This window comes from Nymphaea colorata, chromosome 3 (assembly GCF_008831285.2).
Source record: "Nymphaea colorata isolate Beijing-Zhang1983 chromosome 3, ASM883128v2, whole genome shotgun sequence".
Taxonomy (NCBI): domain Eukaryota; kingdom Viridiplantae; phylum Streptophyta; class Magnoliopsida; order Nymphaeales; family Nymphaeaceae; genus Nymphaea; species Nymphaea colorata.
Genome location: NC_045140.1, coordinates 1,498,321 through 1,522,662, shown reverse-complemented (window position 1 = coordinate 1,522,662; position 24,342 = coordinate 1,498,321). Strand labels below are relative to the sequence as shown.

Below are 24,342 nucleotides of genomic sequence, written 5' to 3'. Positions count from 1 at the left end.
AAGTTCCCATCCTTTTCCATATGGAAGGGGTTTTCTTTAGTAACCTGATTTTACAATTCCTCCAATTGAGTTCAACAACCTTAATAATATTTTCTTTGTATCCCCTGCCATTTCATTCTTTTTACGACTAATAAGACGCGTAGAGACTACCAAATTTCAGTATTGCTGTCCTTGTCTCCTTGTAAGACCATTGTTCTTTTAGGATAGATCAATAGTAGGCAGGAGGACCAGTGCTTAAATGACTTGAGAGAATTAGTAACACCATTTGCTGCTCTTGAAGGTGTTCAGACATATATGATTACAGAAAGAGGGGAATTGCAGAAAGTGGAAAGGACGTCAGCTCGATGGTATTGAAGGCAGCTTTGTCAGCCATAAGGTTCATAGGTTTTACAAAGAGAGAAGCTTAGGTCTGAGATCAGTGGATTTGGTCCATTTGGAGGCAACTTGTTAATTAGTAAAGGTTTTTCCAAAAATTTGCTGCAACTTTCTTGTATCTTCCGTTACAAGTTTCATTGTTTGGAAATTTCTGCACAGTTCTCTTCGTTACAATGATAAGTTCAGAGCTCCGATTCTTAGGCTGAAAAAAGGTTTGTAACAGATCGAACATGCACCCATTACGTACATTGAGATTTGGATCTGGTTATGGTGCTAAAAATGGCAAAGCACCCACAGCCATATCGAATCCTTCCGCAACCTTTGATTGAACTCATATTTCATTCTCTATCCCTCACAAGAATACCGAGGAACTTGAGCCCCGAAGGTGCGTCAAAATGAAGCCATACTTGTGAGAGATGCATCAGAAGAGCTCATATAAGCCATGATTTCCAAACTAGCCTCTAAGCAGTACAATCACGAGGGTTTTGGATTGCATTTATGATAAGGATCATTACCTATCCATTCTGACCAAGGAACTTAATGAGAAACTAATCTTACATCATACTTTTTATTTACAAACACATGCCAGAATTTTGTAGAAACTTCGTTAAGATTTTCAACCTACCAAAAAAAGCTAGAGAGAGAGAGAACTTGCAGCTAGAAGCCTAACACCCATAGGATCAAACTGATGATAGACCCTCTACCTGCTCATCAACTCGACCAGCTAGGCTAAGCACCTTGGGACGTGTGTGTATGTATGATGGCAGTTTTAAGAACTACTCTTATGTGTGAAAAGCGGGAAAATGTTATAAAAAAAGCGAATAATTGATCAGTATCTTAAAGATAGATACGATTTTTCATTGGATAATACTTTCGTTGTAGTACATAATTTGCTTAGGACCTAATAAACATGGAAATCACTTACAAAGAACTAAAATCATTATAAATCTCAGAAATATGCTGCTACAATGGTTAATTCATGTCAGTTACGAGCTGCAATGCTGCTATCTGGGTCATGAACTTTGGAAGTGAAACATGCTGCTAGCAGTTTGCATGTGCTTTTTCTTACAAGCTAGAGTGATTTATCCAATGTCTCATGCTCTTATTGTTCGTTCTCAGCAGAATCTTTGTTTGTCTCAGTTTGGATGTGCTTTTTCTTACAAGCTAGAGTGATTTATCCAATGTCCCATGCTCTTATGTTCGTCCTCAGCAGAATCTTCCTTTGTCTTCCACAATCTCATTAACTGAGAGAAGACCCTTTCGAACTCCAAGGCAGGATTTTGGATAGATTCAGAAAGAGCAACCTGCCATGCAATATGATCATCTGGTCTCACAAGGATGGCTCCCCTGCTCACCAACTCCCACCAAGAAGATGATGCTTGTGTCTTCTTTATCTGAACCTCAATCACACTGCCTGATTGCTCTTGAAGTGACTTCCTCCCATCATCAATACACTGATGAGAAAAGGATTCAGACCACACAATGCAAACTCTTAGGGGTAATCTGATGCCTACTGCGACCTTGAGGGCAGCAGATGCGAGACTATAGGAAGCTCTTCTGGGTCCTACCAGTAAAAGGAACTCAACTCTGTCTCCTCGTACCAGATCCAGTGTAGACAGTGTCTCCTGCAAAGAAAAATAGAGATATAGAAAGAAAAAAAAAAATCACATATTCCAGGGCAGAAGAGCTCTTGTTACCTGAGGGGATGATGCATCCAGGAGATGCAAATTCATATGTGGTAAACGTGCTCCAACTTCGGCAGTGGGGATGTACTCTTTTCTCCGGCCACCGAATTTTACTTTTCGCTCTTCAGGGTTTCTATCTGCATTAGTTATAAGGGCTCCTTCCTGGTACCTGATGATACAGGTAATAATAGAGTAACACGTTGCTTAATGTATGCTCAATCTCAATGAATAATAACCAAACATCAGAATCAAGGGTGATGGCTACCTGAAGCCGAGATCTTCAGCAGGAAACTGAAGTTGAAGGCTTTTTCCTTCTTCTAAGATGCCCCTGAGTTTAGCTAGTCTTGCAGATCCAAAAGGATTGGCTTCATTCAAAACAGCTGGTAACAACTGGGCACGGCCAACGGTAAAAATTCCCTCAAGGAGTAACTTCTGCAATCCAGAGGGAATGATGCCACCAAATCCACTATTGATTACGCGATGCACTTTCAGGACACAACCATTCAACAAGAATGCTATCAGATTTTACTCCTAACGAAATTAGACTTGAACAGAAGAATCTGGTTCATCCTCAAAAATGGCATAAACCTGAGCTCTCAAACCTTTGATTTGAGAACAGAATATACAGGATTATCCATTTCCTGGGTTGGATGAAGTATTGAGTACTCAGTTACCCAGAGACCTTGCATAACTCAGGACAAGTAGGTACATACGTCTTAAACCCTATCATGGCATTACCATTGTTGATGGAAAAAAGGATTGAAGGGAGAGAGCAAGAGGAAACTCTCCATGCATATGAAGGTTTACCCAGCATACCAGTGAAGATCCATGACCAAATGCATGCATCCTTGAAGAACTCTGGTGCAGGAAAGCAAAGATTTTGAGAAAAGGAGGATATTAACTTACCAGAGTTTGCAATATTTGGATTAAGGCCAAGAGCAGAAGGGACTGATATGGCATCATTGAAATTTTCAATGCTTAGAGATGTATTGAAAAGAGCAATCTGGAAAGCAAGGCAATCAATTCTCACTTCAGAAAATAAATCAATTCATGAATGACACAAACTTACATAGTCATACCGGTCTACGCTCCATCTCATATGTATCAAGGATGGCAGATGAAGCAAATCCATGCATTACACATGCTATCTTCCAAGCTAAATTATGAGCATCCTGAATGCCGGTGTTCATCCCTGCACATAATGGCAACCATAAGTTTCATTGTAGATCCTACAATGAAAGCATACAACAGTTCTTCCATTTTGAAGCAACATTAAGACAATTTGATTTCAAATATGAAAATCAAGCTTTTTATTTCAAGAGGCATATTTCTCAGGGAGTTCTAAAAGAAGCACATGGCCTGATGTTTCCAATGCAAGCTTCAGATGTACTCAAGAGCTCATGCTGACAATTATTTAACTTGAAAATGTATGTCATAAATGAGGTCATGAAAACATGTGAGTTAAAGATAAGATCCACTAAAATATGCACCATTTTGGAAGTACTTTTGTATTACAAAGGGAGTTTCTGTGATACTGCAAACAAATAATAGTAAACTGGAAAGGAAAAGAAATAAAAAGGATGGCCAAGTTGTAACATTGAAATGAACCTTACAAAAAAAAAATTCCTAAATTGTAGAGAAACCTAGAAGCGAAAAGAGCAAATTCCAACCCAGCTAAACACATGGTCCGCTTAACACAAAAACCAGTATAATGTTGTTTAGATATTCATCAATTCCAGATACATTAGAAAATAATGCATGTACAGTATGTCCAACATCAAATCTATCCCACTTCACAGCATGTAGATATTGATTCATTGAATATTGTAAGATGTGCATCAGATTCCATTAGTTCTGGTAGGGTGATGATCTCTGATGCATGGCATGAGCAATGACCATATTTTGTTGCAGCCTTGCAGCACATAAGCATTAAGCAAAAACCCAATTGCCAATGACCTGGAATAATTTCTATAGTCAAGGGAACAACGCAATTAGAGATTTATAGAAATAAGAAATTATATCAAACTAAAGTGACATTAAACCATTAAGAGACAATGTCTTGACCAACTAATCTGTTCATAACATATTTCCATAGACATGCACAGAGAATATCTCCTCCAAGACTCATCTACAGAGAATATCTCCTCCAAGACTCATCTATAAGGGAAAAATATTTTTCTGATTCTGGGTCTAACCACTAACAGGAAATATCTTCTTGTCAGAGACAAGAAGCTAATCTCATTTAAAACCGTAAGATTATAAAGCCAAGTCAAAAACAACGGCTCAGAATATAACGATGTAAACCCATCAGCATTTAGCTCAGCATACACTTTTAACCCAATGATTCAGAAAAGGAGTTATTCAGAAAAGCAAGTCAGGTGTGGATATTCCACAGTAGTGTGATAAAAAGATGGAAAGGATAGTGACAGCTAAATCAACATTGGTTTCCATATTTACACAAATGAAACTATATAATCTTTTTCCAAATTGGAAAAACACTCGTGGAAAGCAAAGAATGGAACAAGATGCAGTAACCTATGGTACAAAATGAGAACCACTGTATAAAAATTACAGCATGTGCTTGTATCAGGGTTTAGAAAGAAAGTTTCCGCATAATTTCTTTACTAGGTCAGCCAAATTTTACCAAAACCACCAGCAGGAGGAAAACGATGAGCAGCATCACCCACAAGCATTACTCGATTATTAACAGCAGAATACTTCTCAGCAACTTCTGCATGCATCACCCATGGTTTTATGTCTCTAATATTTATGTCGACAAGCTTGTGTCCAACTAATTTGAAGATTATCTCCTGGCATTTCTGCAAAATATTGCATACAACCAATAACTGTAACCAATTCTACTAGATGGAAGTATTTGGTTCTAGTCTTCCAGAATCATGCACAACTTTAATAAATCATGAAGCATAGGGGCATGCAGCAGTGTAAATATTAAATTTGATAGTTTAATGAAGCACAATTTCCTCTTGAGAAAACCGCTTGACATCAAGAAACAGAAAAAAAACTGCATAGATCTTTCTATATATGCAGAAACTGAGGCACAAATTTTCATCAAGAAGCTTGCCCTTTCACAATTTTTTTTTTTCAATGCAACAGCGTTTAAAAATCGACCTTTTGAGGAATGATTTTCAATCAAATTAGATATAGAATAATTCTATGTCAGACAGATGCAGGGTGCAGAAGCATGTGCGTTGACAGGATACAAACATACATACATGTGTAATGATTCAAAGAACATTATACATACATAAATACATACATCCACAAACATACATATGAACATATACACACACATGCATACATATATACATTCACAAATAACAAAATATAAACAATTAACATCTCATAAGTTATTAGATTATCATTCTCAATTATTCAAAAAAAAAAAAGCAAAACATATAATAAAAGCAAAACAGATCAAAATAGACCATATAACATAACAGACAGATTAAAAAATTAAAAAATGCAAAACAGATTATATATGTCAACTAAAACAGGTCACAGTTCTGCAACAAACAGATTATGAGAAAATAAGATAGGTTATAAATATTATATAATAAAAGTAAAACAGACTATATATGCCAGCTAAAACAGGCTTGAAGAAAACGAACTAAAACTAAAATAAAAACTGATTAAAATGGATAAAAGCACATTACAAGACACTAAGACAGGTCATACTCATAAAGCAGATTATATAATAAAAGTAAACAGATTATAACAGATTTTACAATAAAGCAGAGTATATAAAACAGATTATAAGGATGAAAACAGATAAAAATAGACAACAAAAAGCAGGCGGCTGCTCGCAGGTTGACGGGTTTCTGACAAAGATGCAGCAGGAAGATATGTGTATTGTGCAATATTGTGTGTGTGCGTGAGAGAGAGAGAGAGAGAGAGAGAGAGAAAGAGAGAGTACACAGAAGGAGGAAAATAGGGAACTTCAAACCCTAAATGGTTTTTAAGTGATCTTGTGGATGAAAATGGACTTCAGCAATGTTTGAAGTTTGAACACACCTGACTCACCATTTGATTACACCAGACTCACTGTCAACTCAAGTGAGAGAGAGAGAGAGAGAGAGAGAGAGAAAGAGAGAGAGAGAGAGAGAGGTAACACATGGAAAGGGGAAAATGGGGAACTTCAAGTTCAACGCTAAATGTTTTTCTTTTAAGTGAACTTGCGGATGAAAATGGACTTCAGCAACGTTTGAACTTTAAGGACTCCTGACTCACTGTTTGATTACACCAGACTCACAGTTGACTCAAGGTGGGCGCACCTTTTTGGAAGGAAACAGGCAGGTGCATCTCATCACACCCAAATCACGTTGACTGAGTTTACTGCTACACCTGCACCCAAACTTGGGTCATGCCGACTTGGTTGTGGTGCCAGTTTTGGTTTAGCCCATGCTACTTAGGAATAATTCCATTTTCTAGTCCATTCATTGAGACCATAAGTGTGCTTGATTGACACAAGGGAACTACAAGATTAGATGGCGGCATGATCATATGGTGCATGAAGTGAAAATTGAATATTGCAAACTCTATTGGCTGGTTGATGTAGCAGGCAAGAATGAATAAAAGCTCATGAAGCAAGGGCCCTTCACCCAGCACGAGGCAGAACACATGAGCAAAAAACTTAGGCTCTTGGTTCCTGAAAATGTTAATTATAAAAAAAAATGCAGCATTATACAGAAAAATCCACAAATTAGGTAAAGCTTCTAAATATAATATTAACTGCTTCACTGATCTGGCATAGAAGATTGACAATAAAAATGGATCACCTCTTCTCCAATACCACATAAATGTGGTCAAGACCACATAGCAGAGCTGATGAGAAAATAAAACACAGCGGTACAACCTAACCCCACATATTTGAGCGTGTGAGAAATGTGTAATCTTAGCCTCATCTTATTGGACATGTAGTGCCACAGGTTTCAAGCCAAATACAACATACAACAATAAATTTTTCTCCAAGGAAGACACCCATGGAAGAACTCACAGTTTCAAGCCAAATGCAGCAACAATTCCCCCCCCCCCCCCAAAAAAAAAAAAACGTCAACTGAAACTTCAATGCTTAAATGTCCTCAATGGAATTAAGAAATGAATCATGGTGAACTTGCAAATCTGTGTAAGTCATTTTTTGTTAAATTAATGTATGCAGGTTGCACAAACTGTTTGGGAATAAAAATTGGCTTTTGGCATTGTTAAATTGAGCATCACTTGATAAGATATTATAATGTCTGCAAAAATTATGTTCTGTACTGACATACTGAACCAAAACATATAGAAGGATCTCTACAAGAAAGAGGTTTCAATGGCATCATCATGAGAAAAGAAAAAGAAAAAAAAAGGATACTACAGTCCTTTTGCTACACATGAATTTCTCTAATGATGTACCTCAACCGTGAATTCTTCCAAGTTTTGCTGAGGAGGGTAGTATGGAATCTGCAAACAAAGGAATAAGTGCAACTCTTAAGATATTGAAGAAGATCAACTGGATGAGTTGGACCAGTCCAACTAATAACAGGAGACATTAGACTAAGTAAGAAGCAGATAAACTCTTAGAAGTTGGAACTAAAAACTCAAAATATATCACCTGCAAGACAAATTCTCCTTCATTGAGATCATGTGCAACAAGCACCCCTATAGCTTCTGGGTTAAAGATAAAGAACAACATCCCGGGTCTCTCATGAAGTAGGTATTTTCCAAGATTTTGACTCAAGAAATGGACACTAACAAGATTTTGCATATTTCTTTCCCCTTCCATGTCTATGCCAACTAGTTTTCTTACTGTGCTTCCGGCACCATCCGCACCAATAAGGATGCTGCATGGGATATTCCTTTCAACCAACTTCCCTTCTTTGTGAAAGGAAGTCTTCACCATGATACCATCATCAGTAAAACTGAATGACTTGCATTCATGCCCCATCAGTATTTTCTTCTCCCATTTACCACCAGGTACTTGGTCACTGTTGCATCTATCGGCAGTGAAAATGTGGAAGCCCATATTTAGGAGTCTTTTCAGCAGCAATCTCAGGAGTTTATACTGTGAGAAGTGTCCAACAGATGTAGGACTCACAATTTGTTCAAAATCTGGATAAAGCAGAATTTCATGCAATTACATCAATAACTAAGAATATTTCCTGTTACCAAGAAAAGGCACTAACAACCTTCTGGTAGCTCACCCTGAGGTTTCATATGATCTACAGACCCAATGATTTGACCGGAAAGAGAAGTGCAATAAATGAACTTTCTCCATAAATTCACTGCAGGTTGCAGTTCAAGGATCTCCTTTTCCAAACCATCCAGCTTCCGAAATAGCTGCAAGGAGAAATATTAGTAATGTGGCATGATGCATTTTCAACCCTTAATTTGGAAAACAAAATGCTCCCAAGGTACTATATTTTTCAGAACCCAACTCAAATAAAAAAATAATTGTAATTCAGATTATGAAGAAGGTAAATAAGATAAAGTAAACATAAATAATGTCCACAGATATATGTACCTCCATTGACCGATTGTTGATGAAATGAGCTTGAGGATGGTGAGAAAAAGAATCACCCTTCTCCACAACTGTGCAGCCTACTCCTGAAAATAACACTAACTGTTTCAGTTCTCTAAATGCAAACAATTTTGCAGTAGTAAAGTACCAGCAACATGTCAGAATCAACTGCATAGAAGTATCAACGAAAGCAATAAAAAAGGGCTATATCACATATCAATTGCTTTAGGCGTTTAGCTTTTAATAAAAAGAAAATTAGATCCACACAATTTCATTGCATGTTACTTGGAAAAAGATATGTCAAAAACTTGAACAGTCGGTTTATCAGGAAGAAACTGCTAGTCGATGATTTTAGCTGAAAAGGAGGAACCGAGGAAGTAACACAAAAATCAGGATTGAAATGTCAAATAAATAAGTGAAACACAAAGCCCGCTTTGTGGGTAGGAAATGCTCATGAGTTAACGCTTTTTGGCATTACATCTAGAGAGTACACCAATATACAAAAGATTGAACAGCATACCAAATTAAACACTGACTACTAGCCAAATAGAAAACGTTCACCTATAGGCCATAACTGACCAATTTCAACGGTACTATTGTTTTCTCCTCAATTTTGATGAAGCGGAAAATAAATTTCTTTTAGATTGCGAATGCAAAATCAGAATAGGCCCCTATGCGACCTAATAATAATCTGGACTCTGAAGGGACAGTCCATTTTCACCATCTCGCAAACATCTAGGAGTGTTTCATAGACCTTGGTGGAAGGTTTACTCTCTGTTGTGCAAGAATACACTTACAACTTACAAGCATAGTTGTACAATAGACTATCTCTCCGTCTCAATTCAGACAATGTGCAATGCTCTCCGTGGTGCAAGAATATCCTTGCAACTTACAAGCATTCCAATCCAACAGTGTTACATCAATTTCAACTAATTTACAGTCTCCTGCACTCAAGTCCATCAAGAAAACCGTAGTCCCCTTCAAATCCTTATTATGAATCTGTGTTTTCTCCTCATATTCCCATACCAACAAAAAACGAAAGGAAATGCACCAAAATAAAAGGCCGGACTGATCCATAATCATAAAAGAAAAAGGGAAAAAGAAATTGGCAGTACAGAAATAAACAAATTCTGGAGGGAAAAGCAAGTGAGTAGCCGAGGTTACCTAATTTAGTGAGCAATATGGAAAGAATCAAGCCCACAGGCCCACCACCCACGATCAAAACCGGCAGAGTCTCGTCTCCTTCATTCTTCTTCACTAAGCCTGCACTGCAACAAAGACTTCTAGCATTTGTATGGTGACTAGACCCCGTGGGCACTACACGGCCAACCACGTTAGGATCCAAGCGCCACCTCCATGGCCTGAACACCCGAAAGATCCTCATCACAGAAGAGAGAGAGAGAGAGAGACGGAGAGTCAACACGACGCGTTCGTTTCATTACTTGTAGCGCCAACGGAAATAAATCAGAACATATTTACGCAAACAACTTCCATGTAACATTGTAACCCAGTGAAGCATGTTATCGTTTGTTTTCCTCCCTCGAAAGTCAAAACTTAGCATGCTTTTGTTATTCCATAAGAATTTCAAAAAAATTATGAATATTTTACGGAAAACGTTGAAATTTTAATGCTATAACCAGGACACACTTAAAATTGTATGTTATTTAATTTAACCGTTTGTTTTTATATAACCTAGTGATCAAGTGAAAGAATAAATTAAATGTCTTTATTATTTTAATTAAAAGTTGAGCGTATTTTAAAGATTTTCTTGAAACTATGAAATTACTATATCTGATTAATAATATAGAAGAACTATAGAGAGAGAAAGAGAGAGAGAGTACTATAGTAGCACATCTCATTTGCACAGTTCATCTAATAAATAATAAGTTGTACTAAAGATTCAAATGGCACAAGAACCATAGCCCATGACTTGCTCCTAGAAAGAAACTTGCAACCTCAATTCCATTAGTAACTCCATCAATTACTCGTCGATCAAAAGAATGAGCTAATCCTCGTATACCCCTAATGACTACTTTTTTGTAAAAAAATTCCATGTAGCCACGATTGTATGACCAGTTGTATATAACATTTATTATTTGTTAAAGAAATGTGAATACTTTGAATAAGAAAAATTACGTTCTCTAAGTCACCAATCTATGTAATGCAAATGCATTTGAAGTTGATATAGTGGCACATTCAAACTTGGGTTCGATGGATTTTGCCATACAACTTTCTATTATGGTTTTGCTAGTTTTTTATGGTGCAATCACAAAAATAAATGCAAATTATCCATATCTATTTGCATAAAACATAACAAAAACAAATAAATTTTATAAATCCATGAGGGAATTCCGTTGCCTATAGAAAATCTGGAACTTTTTCTTAGAGATTATCATACAAAGTGGCACATCTAAATGTTAAGCTGCTGACCTCCTTTAACTTGAAGGTGTCTAGAATCCCTTCCATGGAGCTCTTACAACACCTGCTCTTAGTCCACCTTCACCCAAAAAGGGGGAAAAGCGAACATGTATAACACTGTCTGAAAAGCCATTCTACTGCTTCTCCAGACTAAGACAATTACCATAACAGAAGGAGATTGGTCTCAACTGTGGTTCAAAGCTTTGAACAGTCTGCTATTAATGTTAGTAGTTGATAGATTCACAAAGAAAATGCAGTGCTAGTTTTGAGGTTGATGAGATCTTACATGTTTCGTATAATATAATGCACTAATATCAAAGCTGGAGAACCTTCATCCTTAATCCAATAGCCTTTTGGAGGAAAACGCACGCAATACGTATAATTCCGCTACTTTTGTGCTATTGCATTTTAAAAAAGAATTTGCAAAGTTCTTGTTCAGGATCTTCACCACAGAAACTGTGATTTACATGTTTCAAAAGTGAAAAGCCAATTCTTGAGAACGGTTCATTTTGATGCCCAAAAACTGGACCCAATTTTTAAGATGCTTTTAAGTTGCAGAATTTGATATCTTTTTGCCAGTAAACAGAATGGGAATTCGAGCTCCTTTTCTTCAAGGGGGAAGAAGACGAAACAAAATTCACTCAGCAAGAAAAAATGTGGGCATCGCAGTCCGGAATGTTGCCTTTTCCCTACCTTAGAAGCATGTGGAGAGAAAAACAAAAAACAAAAGTTTGGCTCCGCCATTTATGTGAGAGATCAGATCCTGTCAAGTCGCCAATCCTGTAAACACCAGTTTATGTCATTTATCAGAAATTTTATGAAACAATACACATCGCAAGTATGCATTGGCAAAAACTGAGCAAGTTGATTTAAGAAGTAATAAGTAAATATTTTATTATTTAATGAAATCACTGAGCCTTGGCGATGGCTCAAGCTCCTGATCAGCAGCTATTCCTCCCTTTTCTCCCATTTTCTCTGCCAAGGTTAGTCGCTACAATTTTTTTCTATTCAACCGTTTTGATTAAACTGTTCTTTTTTTTTTTGTTTTGTTCAAGTGTTCAAATATGCACCAATAATTTATTGAACTTGGCTTAATTCTATTAAATTTCTCATTTTAGCCGGCTCAACATTTTCCGTAACTACAGCACGAAAGCAGCAGGGATCAAAGCAGGAGACCACAAGCAAATATGTTTGGCTTTCTGAAACATCCAGTTGAGGCTACACAAGGAGACTTTAAGCTATGAACGCTTTATTGACCTTCCTCAAGGGCTTACGGCATCCAAAACCGGACCCTTTCTCCAAATACTTTTGAAGCATCTGCACTGGATCCTTAAAAGGGCGCTTATCCACCAATAAATGTGATTCCGAGATGCACTTTATCATTGCACATAAGTAACATTTCCAAGGTACAGACCTTTCCGATTAGTTGCCCCAATTTCACTAAAAGAATTAGGCTGCATTAGATGCATTCATATTACTGCACAAATGCTAACTTACAATAAGATGGAGGCACGAGACAATAGTGAAAAACCAAAAAAACATAAGCTTTACACCTCAATCTCTTCCTCCAACAGGTTGGTAACGTGGAAGACGACCACATCAAGTCCTTTTTCATCTTCTGGCTTCTTTACCTTGGTATATCCAGAAAATTTCAGCCGCCAAATGCGGCAGTTTTCGACTTTTCGATGTTGCAAACAAAAATCCCCCTCACTTTCATGGTATTGTACCAAAAATGTAAATGCGCTAGACAATTAACCAAAGATGAGCACCAGGACTCCGTGGCAGAAATTTCAATGCCAATGTGCTTCAGCAAAGAGATGATAGTTACATGCTCTGGAGAAACTTGCAACAGTTCTGGGATACAAAATTGTATCTACACAACTCCCAGCTTCAAGAAACTGCCCAAGACTCTCCATTCTCCTAATTATTCTTTTCCAGAGACAAGTGCGAAGGAAAATCTCCTGCCAATGTGAGAAAATCAGTGTTGCATGATACACCAGGAGCTTGGCTCTTCTCCATCTGTCACAGTACAGAGCATCCGAAATGAAAGAATGGCAATCAATTAAAGCATCAAGGCGTCGCACCAAAAAGCTACCTCATGAAGTACCAGTACCTCCCATTGACTCGCATTAGTTTTAAAGAGACGAACCTTTTTCCGCGACAGCACTTTTTGTCTTTTGAAGACGATGCATGCGCCTGAAACATCACTAGAAGCCCCAGAAATGAAAAAGAACCAAGCTATGGCGGTCCCCTTCAGTCAATTTCTCCTTCTTCAACATCGCCAGTAACATCAGGCGGACCATCATCCTCCTCATCATCATCATCTTTCCTGAATAACCCAAGTTGCTCAAGAGGGTTACTTCCACCAAGCATGAACGCTGCAGCCATATTGTCTTCGCAGTGCTCGGGACTAGTTTCATCAACAGAGCTTGGTAAATGCTCTGGCAAAGAGGCAGACTGGAGCATTTCCAAATCTTTGAGTAACTGGCAGTTCTCATCAATCTCAACAGTCTTCTCCATCTGCAAGACAGTTGACATCAGAAATTGAATTTTCTTCTTTTGAGGACAGAAGCTCCACTTTACTTCCACAGTTTTCAGGTTACCTTTTGTAAGGCAAGTCGTGCAGCCTCACGCTCTAGCTCCCTTTTTTTCTTAAGTTCAGCAGCAGCAACAGCCTCAGCCTGTCTTTGGGCATGCTCTGCAGCTTTTGCTTCTGCCTGTATACGAGCCTTTTCTGGTTCCCAAATTAGAAAAACAGAGTCTTTGTTGTTAGAAATGTCAAAAAAAATTGCAACAGACATTGTAACAATGCACTGATGTTACTGGCAAATTGTCGAACACACAAAACAGGGATTCTCAACCATGAAAGGGTAAAAGTAGAAAGGAGTTGATTAAAAATAAAATAAGCATTTTCCTAGAGAATGTGCTCCTGTTTGGAGAGATGATAACTGTTTGACTCTGCCTTTCAGAACTGTACGAAAATCAGGTTCAAGAATCTCATCATGCACATTTTCTAACTAAATTATGCATCACCAGAAACAATATAATCCAAAAAAAAAAGACTGTAACCAGAAGAAGGTAAGGATCAAACTTGAGGCTTTAACCCCTTCGCATGCTCCTGAGAAGAGATAGGTGCCCCTAACCAAAGCCTAAGAAAGGGAGGTCTGTTTAGAAGCAAGATTCAGCATGAAGCCATGAAACGAGTTGGTTTATTAAATGAAAGTACCAGGGGCCTAACTTTCCCACATTAAGCGGTCCAACAGTAGAAGGGTCCTTAAAAAACCGAACATAAAGTATAAGTGTGTTACTCTACAAGCACATACCATCCTAGGACAGTAAAGACTAATTTCATCCTTGTACAAACAAGTGAAATTTTCATGAGAGCCCACAACAAATTTTCTTGACCATGGTCCAAATAAATTATTGAAGCATCCTTGCATACAGGAATTTATCCATAATAGTTTAGGATATATCCGAAACTCGCTTAAATTCTTCTCTCTTCCAGCAACCTTTCCTGGCAACTCGGTCAAGAGCTACAACATTAATGTTCGATTATGACAACCCCTGTTTACACATGTGGTACTGTTAGCTCAAGCGGTATTGAAAGTTAAAACTATCCAGAAAAGCCTCAGCCATCCTTTACTAACCAAAATGAGCATGCAAATACATAGAACACTAAAGGAAGGTGTTTCAGACCAGACTCAGAGGTATACAAACAACTTTCTGCTTTTCAAGAAGAGATTGGAAATCCTTTGCTACAAAAAAACATACAGATAAATCTGACACTCACCTTCCCGTTGTTGCCTTTCAAGCTCTTCTCGCTCACGTTGCAATTTCTCTGGGTCTCCCTTCTCACCCTGTTTTAGGACATACAACACCACAGGTGATTCACAGAACTGGCATTTATTTTTGCTAATCTATGTGGCACACAATGAATTGCTTGAACTATATTTTACCTGGTCCAATGCCTTCTCACGAGCTTTAAGAATTGTGTCAGCGAAACGGCTCCTCAACAGAGCTGCTCGATAAAGCTTTTTCGGGGAGACCTGTCTTGCAGGAGGAAGATTCTCCCCTAAAAATGTTCAGTGGAAAGGTAAGGTGATGCGCTAGAATGCTAAACACCTTCATGCTCAAATTTCTCTCCTCATAATCATGCTTACCCTGATGGTGACTGTCAGCTCCACTTGAGACAGCCTTAGATTGTGAATATTGCTCAAGTTCCCCCAATTCACTAACAGGACCTACAAGCACATATAGATGGTTACTTCTGTGTTAAGCATGAAACTAAAAACAGTCTCTCATCATATCCACAAAGTATACAATATAACGGAAGGAAACTTGACAACTCACGACTTTCGTCATCAGTTGGAGGTTTTCCACTTCCTGTCTCATCCAAAGATGGCCCAGAACGTATTGTTTCCTGTAGATGGCAACTTTTCGAATGATATCCAAAATCAAGCTTGGATTGAAAATGATTTTTAACGTGTGATGAGCACATCAATGACCAACCTTAACAGCTATTGCAGGGGATACAGCTTTGGCTCCATCTGATTCACTTCCCGAAGAACTTCCAGAATCCAAATCTGCAAAAAAATTAATCTTTTAACCCCCAAAAGCAGAAAAGTAACATTTAACCCAAACAAAAAAAAAATGTTACCTACAGCAATCAGTACCTACTACCAGCCATCTTTGAAAAGATCTGTCTCTCAAGATCATTAAAGAATGAGAGAAATTTTGCAAAACCATTGACCTAGATTTTTCATGAAACAGAAGAAAGTACTACAACACGAGCAAGCAGGCCATGCAGAAAACCAACACAAAGTAAACTTTACAGTGTTCCAGTACACATATTCACCAAGCTCCGAAAAAAAGTTGCATTTCTGCATTTCCTTTCGCCTTCATTGGTTCTCTTGGAAGTAGACTTTTAATGTCACACAAAGAATATTGTACGTACAAAACATGTACCCCTTATCAAATTTAACACTAGAATTGTTGCAATGTTTATGATGTTGCAGCCTTATTCGAGTATAAATTCCAAAGACAAAAAGAAAGAGTAGGAGAACCCAGAATTATCTTTTTATTTTGCAAATTAGATAAAAATTATCAAGTTCGGTGATGCATATCTATTTTTTCAGAGTGACAAACATATAATTTACAAAACTACGAAAGCAATAGCAAGGAAAATATTTATTTTCACCATCAAAACGTGGAAATGATACAAAATCAACTAGTTAAACACGAACGAACCACTGGAAGATCCAGATTCACTGCTGGAGCTGCTAGGGCTACTACACTTGCTATTACGTGGCACCATGTCCTTTTCAATTTCAACAGGAGGGTAGCTTGAAACAGGAAGATCATTTCCACCAATATCCACATCCTCTTCCGCAGGTTCATTTCCTGGTAATAGATGGTACAAATGCAGAGAAAGATACAATAGAGTAAGCTAGAGTAAACCAACCAATTGTGGCAAAATAATATGTCACACATACAGAACAACGCATACAAAAAGCCAAAGAGAAATAGTAACCTTTGGAGGGTTGTACCAAAGAACGGCTATGCCCAGACTCATTTACAATCTGCATCCAACGAATCAAAGTATTGCGGAAAATGAGCATCAAACATAAGAGACCACCAAGAAAGCTACCTTACCAAGTAATTTGTGTAAGCTTAAAGGTTGAGGAGATACCTCCACAATGGGTTCAACATCATGCTGCTCCGCCTTATTCTGAGGATGCACTTGTTGTTTCTCCTTCAGATAACCATCCAAAAGCTTACGCAATGTAAACAAAACATCATCACTCAGAGAATCAATATCAATCTCTATTTCATCCTCATTGCCCTGATTCATGTTTTGACTATGTTTCCTTAATAAATCAACCACTCGCTCCAGCATATCGCCGGTCAAATTTTCCAAATCTGTGCTAAGCTTCTGCTTCTCTTCATCAGTCATAACACGCTTGTTGCTTTCTGTTTCGACCTTATCTTTCACCTCATAGATTTTCTTCTTCTTTTGTGACAATCTATCCCCTTCCATCTGCCGATTCATTTTCTCCAAGCCAACCGGTTCCGAGGTAACTACCTCAGCAGCAGCCTGGTTTATGCATGTCTGAGTATTTTTGGTGGATATCTTCTTTTGAATGGCTTTCCACCTCACCTCAAAAAACTTGTTGAGAGTGTCCGCCATGAAATGAACATCATTACCAGGTGGGTTGTATGTCATTGCATTGGAGAATGTAAGCCTAACATCCGCTGCAAATGCATGAGGACTTGCATATCGCCCGGAAGCAAGGGCTGTCTTAATTGTTCCTAGATCCATCGGATGCTTGATGATGTGAAAATAGTCTGGAAGATTTAGCTTAACAACATCCACCGGAGTATTAAATACCCAGCCAAACTGATGTGACATCAGACGCTTAAGCAAATTTTCACACTGCTTCATCACCGAAAAATCATCGTACTTCGCCTTCTTAGCATCAGCATTCAACGATTCGAATCTCCCAGATGGCCCACGCTTCAACCCTCCCCCATTCTTTCCAGCAGAGGCACGACCTGGGCCCGCTTTCCCTGATGACGGTTCTTGCGAAGCTACAGGAGAAATCTTCTTGTTCGGTTTTCCTTTACCATTGGCACTAACTGAGGGAGCAACTGCGGTTTTTTCCACACTAGATTTCCAACTACGGACGTCGCTAGAGGATGATAACGCTACCCCGTTCAAGCTCAGTGAAGCTATCTTCCTCTGGAGGCCTCGAACCCGCTCTAGCTCCATCCTAAGCTTCTTCTCCAGCTCCCTCCGCTCTACTCTCGACATTTTCGAGATCGACAAAACTTGCAGAGGGATGCCGAAAGCATCGGAGGTATTCATGTTTAAACTTATGGACTTCCTGACCGGCCCACACGAGTCCTCCGAAGCCGTCAATTCGGCATCAATCCTACCGGAGCTTCCGAACCCCCCACTGTCGGAATGGCCACCATTGTTGCGAACTCCAGCAGCGCCATCAGATTCGCCCGTCGTTTCAAGCCTATAATCCGGGACGAAGGTCGACAAGTAACCTCTCAACGGCTTCCGCGATTTACCCATCGTGATGCCCCAATCCGCCCGCAACTCCCACGATTCCCTGCACCTTCCACCATTCCCCCCTATGAAAACCGACGACGCCATGAAAGAATCGTAAGCTGAACCATATCAGAAACATCAATACCGTTCATACCACGAAATTCCAACACCGCAGAGAAATCGAATACAACTCGCCCGAAGCGCCAAAAACACCTACAATACAATTCCCACCTGCTAATTCCGCCGAAAGAACCTTCCAACGAAGATCCAAACCGCCACCAGGAAACCAAACCCTAAGGACACCGTCACGAAAGCGGCCTCCACCGCCAAACCCTAGACTGAAGAACAAGAACAACCGAAATCCTGTAAAACGGAAGGAATCGAGAGATTACCAGGAAGTGATTCCAAAAACTCGAATCCAAAACCTGGATCTGCGCCACCGAAATCCCCCTCTTCCTTAGGAAGAGAGAGGGAGAGACGAGAGAGGGAGCGAACGAGCGAAAGAGAAGGGGCAGTATGGGAATTATAAAATAATCGAAGGATCGCGCGCTTGCCATTAACGTCAACCCGGTATTTATAGAGGGCGAGGAGAGGCACTCCGGCGCATCCTGACCGTTCACCTTAGGCCCCATCCCACGGCTCAGGTGGCTTGACGTTCCCGCCCTCCGTTTTCGTCTGAGCCTTCTAGATGTAATTTCTTCGAAAACCATGCCCCTTCCTTTAATCCCCACAAGAAAAAAAAATACCTTTAATAATTACATTCTAACTACACAAATTCTTTCTATTGCCAACTTAGGGAGAAGTTATTAGTGCTTAAGTAATGGAGAAGCTTCCTATATATATTGCCTTTAATTATGCCCAAGTATCATCATTCAATGGTGCCTTCCTACAAAAGAATAAAAAAAGGTATTTTCATTTCCAGACTTCCTTTTTCTTTATAATTAAAATGGAAACTATCTTTTGAAATTTTATGATAGTGATTTCACCTTTTATAAAAGCTATTAAATGAGAGCTTCAAGTGAAATTCTCTTCCGTTAATATGCTTTTTTTTTTCAGGTTAATGGAGGCATTGGATCGAGCTTCACAATTTTTATCATTAGTATTGCCCTTATTAAAGGAAATCACAAAAAATGTTTTTTTTTTTTTTTTTTTTTTACTTCAGATTTGTAAACAAACATTCTCTAATTGAAGTAAACTCCAAAACCTATCGACTGAGAAAAAAGGAAAGCGAAATCTGGATCTGTAGAAAGTGGATTTGTGAATGGAATCAGATCTGCCGTATTTACGGAAAAAGTATTGAATTTGGTCCACCTACTCATGCATACTAAACTTAGTTAGAAAAGAGTTTGGATTAGATATCCGACTTGAATTAGTAATCTGGAACGCGTTTATGGTCATCTAGGGAAGCTTCTTTCTCATGTGGGTGCATGTACTGTGAAAGTAACGCGGGTGCTGCCTTTGGCGGACAAATTTGTCCCCGAACCCTCTCTTTCTTTGTTTTTCCCAGTTCAGGCCGGTGGGATCACATGCTCGTTTCGTTGGCTTTCAACTTACGAGATTGTGCATGCTTTATTTGGACGACTAAGAGCAGAAGTAGTTTCAAAAAGATATTAGGTTTTCCATAAAAATCAGGTTCATTGTCACCGCTCAGATGTATAAAGTAAATTATTCAAGTGCTCTTTCAAATATGAAAACCGACACACATTAAATAAGAGATTTTGGATCAATTAGGCCGGAAAAGGTCTGGCTGGTCGGACAGTTCGTCGGAGCTGAAAAACGAGTAAGACATGATTTTAAGGTAAGACTGTTTTTTCAAAATCTAGGTTCTGGTAGAGCATTCTGCACACGTGAATTTGGGGTATATATATCTAGAAATATTTAAAATGCCGATGAGTGTGATGGCATGTTCTTGAGATTTATATGAGAAGATGCATACGACCGTTCATGACAAGCAAAGTCACTCTTCCTTTTCTTTTTTTTTTTTTGTTGTTACGAGAGTTTGCTTTAGAACCTGGGTGATCTTATGACATACCTTTTAACTCGAGTGTCAAACATGTCATTGTCCCTCATAACATGTAAGATACATATGAAAACGAACCACCAGGTGACTTAATCCGCTACCTTGTTGAGGCCAAGGACTTTTTTGCCGTGTTTGATAAATTAAATTTCACATCAAAGACCATCAGTGGAATTAATGACATGTAATCTTGACTCCGTTTTGAGGCAAGAAATTGGATCTTTAAGAAGCTGCTTGGTTGCTTCCTTGTGCACTTCTTCCACATCCTGGAGACTTTGCTTTTGCTTCCTTTTGTTTGGGCAGAGTTTGGAAAGCGCCCTCTCAGACAAAGGACTTAAATTTGGCCTCAGCTTGAACGATATCCACCAAATATTCCTGTTGTTACGTGCTATTAAACGGGTGCTTCGTAAAGGAAGCATTGTCTTGGCGTTCTATAAATTTGTATTGAAAGTTAGGCAGATTAGATTCATAAAACAGTGTGACCAAATCTTTAGGACAGAAGGTCTTTTTACCAAACGCTAAATGTTCTTAGAAATAATAATTATGTCCATTTGGCCTTGGAGATAACTGTTGATGTGAAATGATTAATGAAGGGAAATTCATCGTCAATAATGGTAGATTGTCAGTTGTGCCGCTATTCGCTGAATACTCTTCTCTGACGCGAGTAGCGCCACTTAGTCTAGAGCTTCTCTAGCATGGAGATGATATTTTCATTGGCGCATTCTTCAATTGCCCAAGTGAAGGAGTAGCCTTTACTGACAATGTTTTTCTTATCTCCAATCTCATTAGCAGATATTAGAATAAGAGAGATATAAGTAACTGAGTTTTAAATAGTCATCTTGGCCTAAAAAATTAATTTTTTATTAAAAAAACTCCCCAAAGATTCATAAACACGGGCAAATGTTCGTGCCCAAAAAGTGGTGTTTGATTTTTATAAAGGCTTGACTATTATTCAAACACTTTAATTTTGAAGAGAAAAGATCATGTCGCCTAGTGGGTGACCACCTTAATTATGTGCACAATCACGACGGAGCTTGTTTGATTGCGCGGTGCACCATGGAGATTTTGCATTCCACCGGTAACGAACTGATCCGCTCCTAACCTCTTAGTAGTTTCGGTTTCAATCTAAAAAATGTTATGAACCAATTCAACCAATTACTTAACAACTTTCTTTTTAAGTTTTCAATATCCTTTGCAATTTTACATACACAAGACTAAGCTTTTGGGGTATCATAGTTTGATCTATGCCTCTAGAGAAGAATCAAACTCATCTAATTCAAGTCAGCCGATTCAAGCGGATAATTTTGATGGCACAATGACATTACTCTATCTGCAACCCGAACATTGTCCTTCATTCCGCATGGGCGAGAGGTATTAAATCCACCGCCCGAAAAAGGCCCGAAGGCCCTCACATTCTCCTTGCTTTTTGGGTCCTGAGCTGTGTCGGTGTCAGCAATAGCAACAGTGGATTGTTTTTGTTTAACCGCGGATCTTAAATCTGGAGCGTTTGTCACCGCCCGGGTGACTTAATCTACTGCCTTGAGGTGGCTTTTGGGTCATATGGAACAAATTAAATTTCACATCAACGAACATCAGTGGACCTAATGACATGTAATCTTGACTCAGTCTTGAATTGGGTGTTCTACGAAGCTGCTCCGAGGCTTCCTTGCGCCCTTCATCCACCACTTGACGACTTTGCTTTTGCTTCCTTTTGTTTGGACAGGGTTTGGAAGCTTTCCCTCCTTGATAAATTAGTGGACCTAAATTAACCTGGCCTCTTCACCGAAGAATATCTACCAAAACCTTCCTGACACTGTACTCTCATATTTTTATATCAATCCTCAATCAAGTCAACAAATTTGGATAGTAATAAATAGGCACAACTTTTTAAAATTTGAATAATTTACACAAATTGTCAATAGATTTAGGTTTATCTTGCAAAATCATGTTCGTTTTGTTGGATTTCACATGCTAGGCGCTTGCACGGTATTGACTTTTGAAAACATGCGGTTAGAAAAAAGCAATGTCTCCAGTTTTCCTTGAGGGCCGGTTTGAATACATGAAGTTTTTAGTATAGAGCTGGAACTTGAAGTAAAACTCGGTGGAAAGTTCCAATTGTAAATAAATACAGAACTTTAGTGTAATGAGTTTTGGAATAATTATGAAACTCAACTACTGACATTGAAGTTTCATCAAGATAGGTGGAACTTTAATGTCAAGAGAATTTTTTTGTTTGTCAACTTCTCAATGCTCGGAACAAAAGTTCCAAAAAATCAAACAAATGGGATAAATGAAAGGTGAAACAAAAATTCCTCCAAAAAAAATACAAAGTATTAAATACCCAACAGTTTAAAGCCTGGGAATTTAGTAATATGTATTCAAATGGGCTCTAAGAGATGAAATGATGCCCACTTGAACTTGGATACAACTGTCAAAGAAAATTGATGGTTGATGGTAGGATCCATGTTGAAGAGTAGATAAACGATGACCATCTAACAAAGCAAGAGATAATTTAGTCTTACATAGTCTTCTAATCATGGTCACGACAAAATTGGTTAGTGTGACGAAGCCCTAAGAGAAGAACCAATTCACCAAAACGTTAAATGTTAAGAAGAAAATTAGCTGTAAAACATGGAATATTCTAAAATGGAAAAATTAAAGAAATATCACCATATAGAGTGTGAGTGAATTGTATTTTATGGGGTAAGGGCGTGAAGGGCAACCCCACTCCTCCCCATGTTGGCTGCGTTACAAAATGTACTCCAGTTGACACCGTACCTTTGGTTATCTTGTAGCACAGTGCCGATATATATTCTACAATGCACCTTGCTCTGAGTTATATTCGTTCAATTCTTCCGTGATAAAGGGCTGCCATATATCTCTGAATAGTGAAAACTTTTTACACAAACCCAGAATACCCCTTTATGATAAACTGGGGAAAGACAGTTTATAGTTCGACACAATAGAGCATTTTGCACATATATATAGATGATAGAAAGAGAGAGAAGGGCAGGGGAGTAGTAATCAAACCCTCTTATACCAATTTTTGAGGAGAATTAACTAGGTTATTGATCTTAAAGAAACCAAATAGTGTATATTAATTTGTAAATATAGAAACCAAGATGTTCCTTCAAGAATCCGAAACACCCCTCAAAAGAGACAAGAAAATTTGTTTAAGGAAAATGATCTCTTTGTTTCCCCCTTTCTCTTCATTTGAAAGATATTTGAGACTCTTGAAAGAACAACTTGACTTCTTGTAATTTAATCTCCGCAATTTGATTTCCTTGGAATAGACAGCCAAGATATTTTTTCACAAATGCATACTTGTTGAAAAATTATTCCTTTCTTCTTATAAATGTCAAGTCGATATTCCACAATTTTTTGCCCTCCTAGTGACCAATTGAAAATTTTTGAACTTGCCTTTAATTTTTTTCACAAACCGCATATTTAGGGAAATAAAGCTCAAGTCATTGCTACAATAAAACTCAGCTCATTTATTCGATGATCGACTCTTCTTGGTGCATTTACAAGAAATAGCCTAAGGGTTGCAGTTTGACTAACTTGCATTGTGAATCATCGTGATAAGAAATCAGTATCATAAAGGACCAAAATTTCCCGTTTAAGATGATGAGTGCCTTGAAGAGCAACTTAAAGGAAGCTACTAATCCTCGAGCTCCAACTCAACCAGGTGGCTGCCCTTGATTGCCTGCGACCCTGTTTAGCTTGTTCCCAGCATCTAGAGAGATGTGAAGAAGCTTAAGGCCAAGCATGACCCAATGTTCGGATGATTCATGCTTTTGTATGAAAAAGTAATTTCTAATCTAAAATTTTTTGTCATAGTGCAAACGAAATGGATTAATACTTTGGGCATCATTTTCATACAATTCTCCAGGCTCTGCGATTGTATTATATTCGGAAGAAACATTTAATTTCCTATACACACACTCTATCTGACATTGTAGCTTAGGAACGTCAAATACCAGAATGGGCCTCTATCCTTTTTATTGGTCAAGCCTCAAAAACCTGCCCAGGACATCCACGTGAGGCTAGTTATATAAAACACAAATTAAGAAGCGGCCAGAGGAACCTCTATGAAAGTGATTACACTGGAGAATAGCTGGAGTTGCATAAAAACTTGGGAAGAGGTGTGGGTTTAGAGCAAACTCTACAGACAATCAAGGTGACGAGTCAGTATGAACCATTAGCGGAGGTTTCAGACATGTACATTTCAAAAGCAAAATTATGGTTGATTGATCAATCTAGAGACCCAACA

The 24,342-nt window shown here is 38.5% G+C and overlaps 2 protein-coding genes across 2 annotated transcripts; both read right to left on the bottom strand.

The window, feature by feature from the left end:
• Positions 1–1,212: 1,212 nt before the first annotated feature.
• On the bottom strand, positions 1,213–10,059 carry LOC116250661 (uncharacterized). Its single transcript, XM_031624468.2, has 11 exons — positions 9,742–10,059; positions 8,581–8,663; positions 8,261–8,396; positions 7,672–8,168; positions 7,473–7,520; positions 4,705–4,879; positions 3,140–3,252; positions 2,967–3,063; positions 2,326–2,545; positions 2,073–2,229; positions 1,213–2,000 (listed from the first exon to the last, which is right to left on the bottom strand). The coding sequence occupies exons 1-11, from the start codon at positions 9,959–9,961 to the stop codon at positions 1,533–1,535; spliced, it is 2,214 nt and encodes a 737-aa protein (XP_031480328.1). The 5' UTR covers positions 9,962–10,059; the 3' UTR covers positions 1,213–1,532.
• A 2,371-nt stretch (positions 10,060–12,430) lies between these two features.
• LOC116250548 (transcription factor GTE9-like) lies at positions 12,431–18,594 on the bottom strand. The gene is made up of 11 exons (XM_031624249.2): positions 16,685–18,594; positions 16,526–16,574; positions 16,243–16,395; positions 15,505–15,578; positions 15,346–15,415; positions 15,156–15,236; positions 14,952–15,067; positions 14,786–14,852; positions 13,599–13,729; positions 13,145–13,515; positions 12,431–13,014 (listed from the first exon to the last, which is right to left on the bottom strand). Exons 1-10 carry the CDS (start codon positions 18,155–18,157, stop codon positions 13,249–13,251), a joined length of 2,481 nt encoding a protein of 826 aa, XP_031480109.1. The 5' UTR covers positions 18,158–18,594; the 3' UTR covers positions 12,431–13,014; positions 13,145–13,248.
• Positions 18,595–24,342: the final 5,748 nt, after the last annotated feature.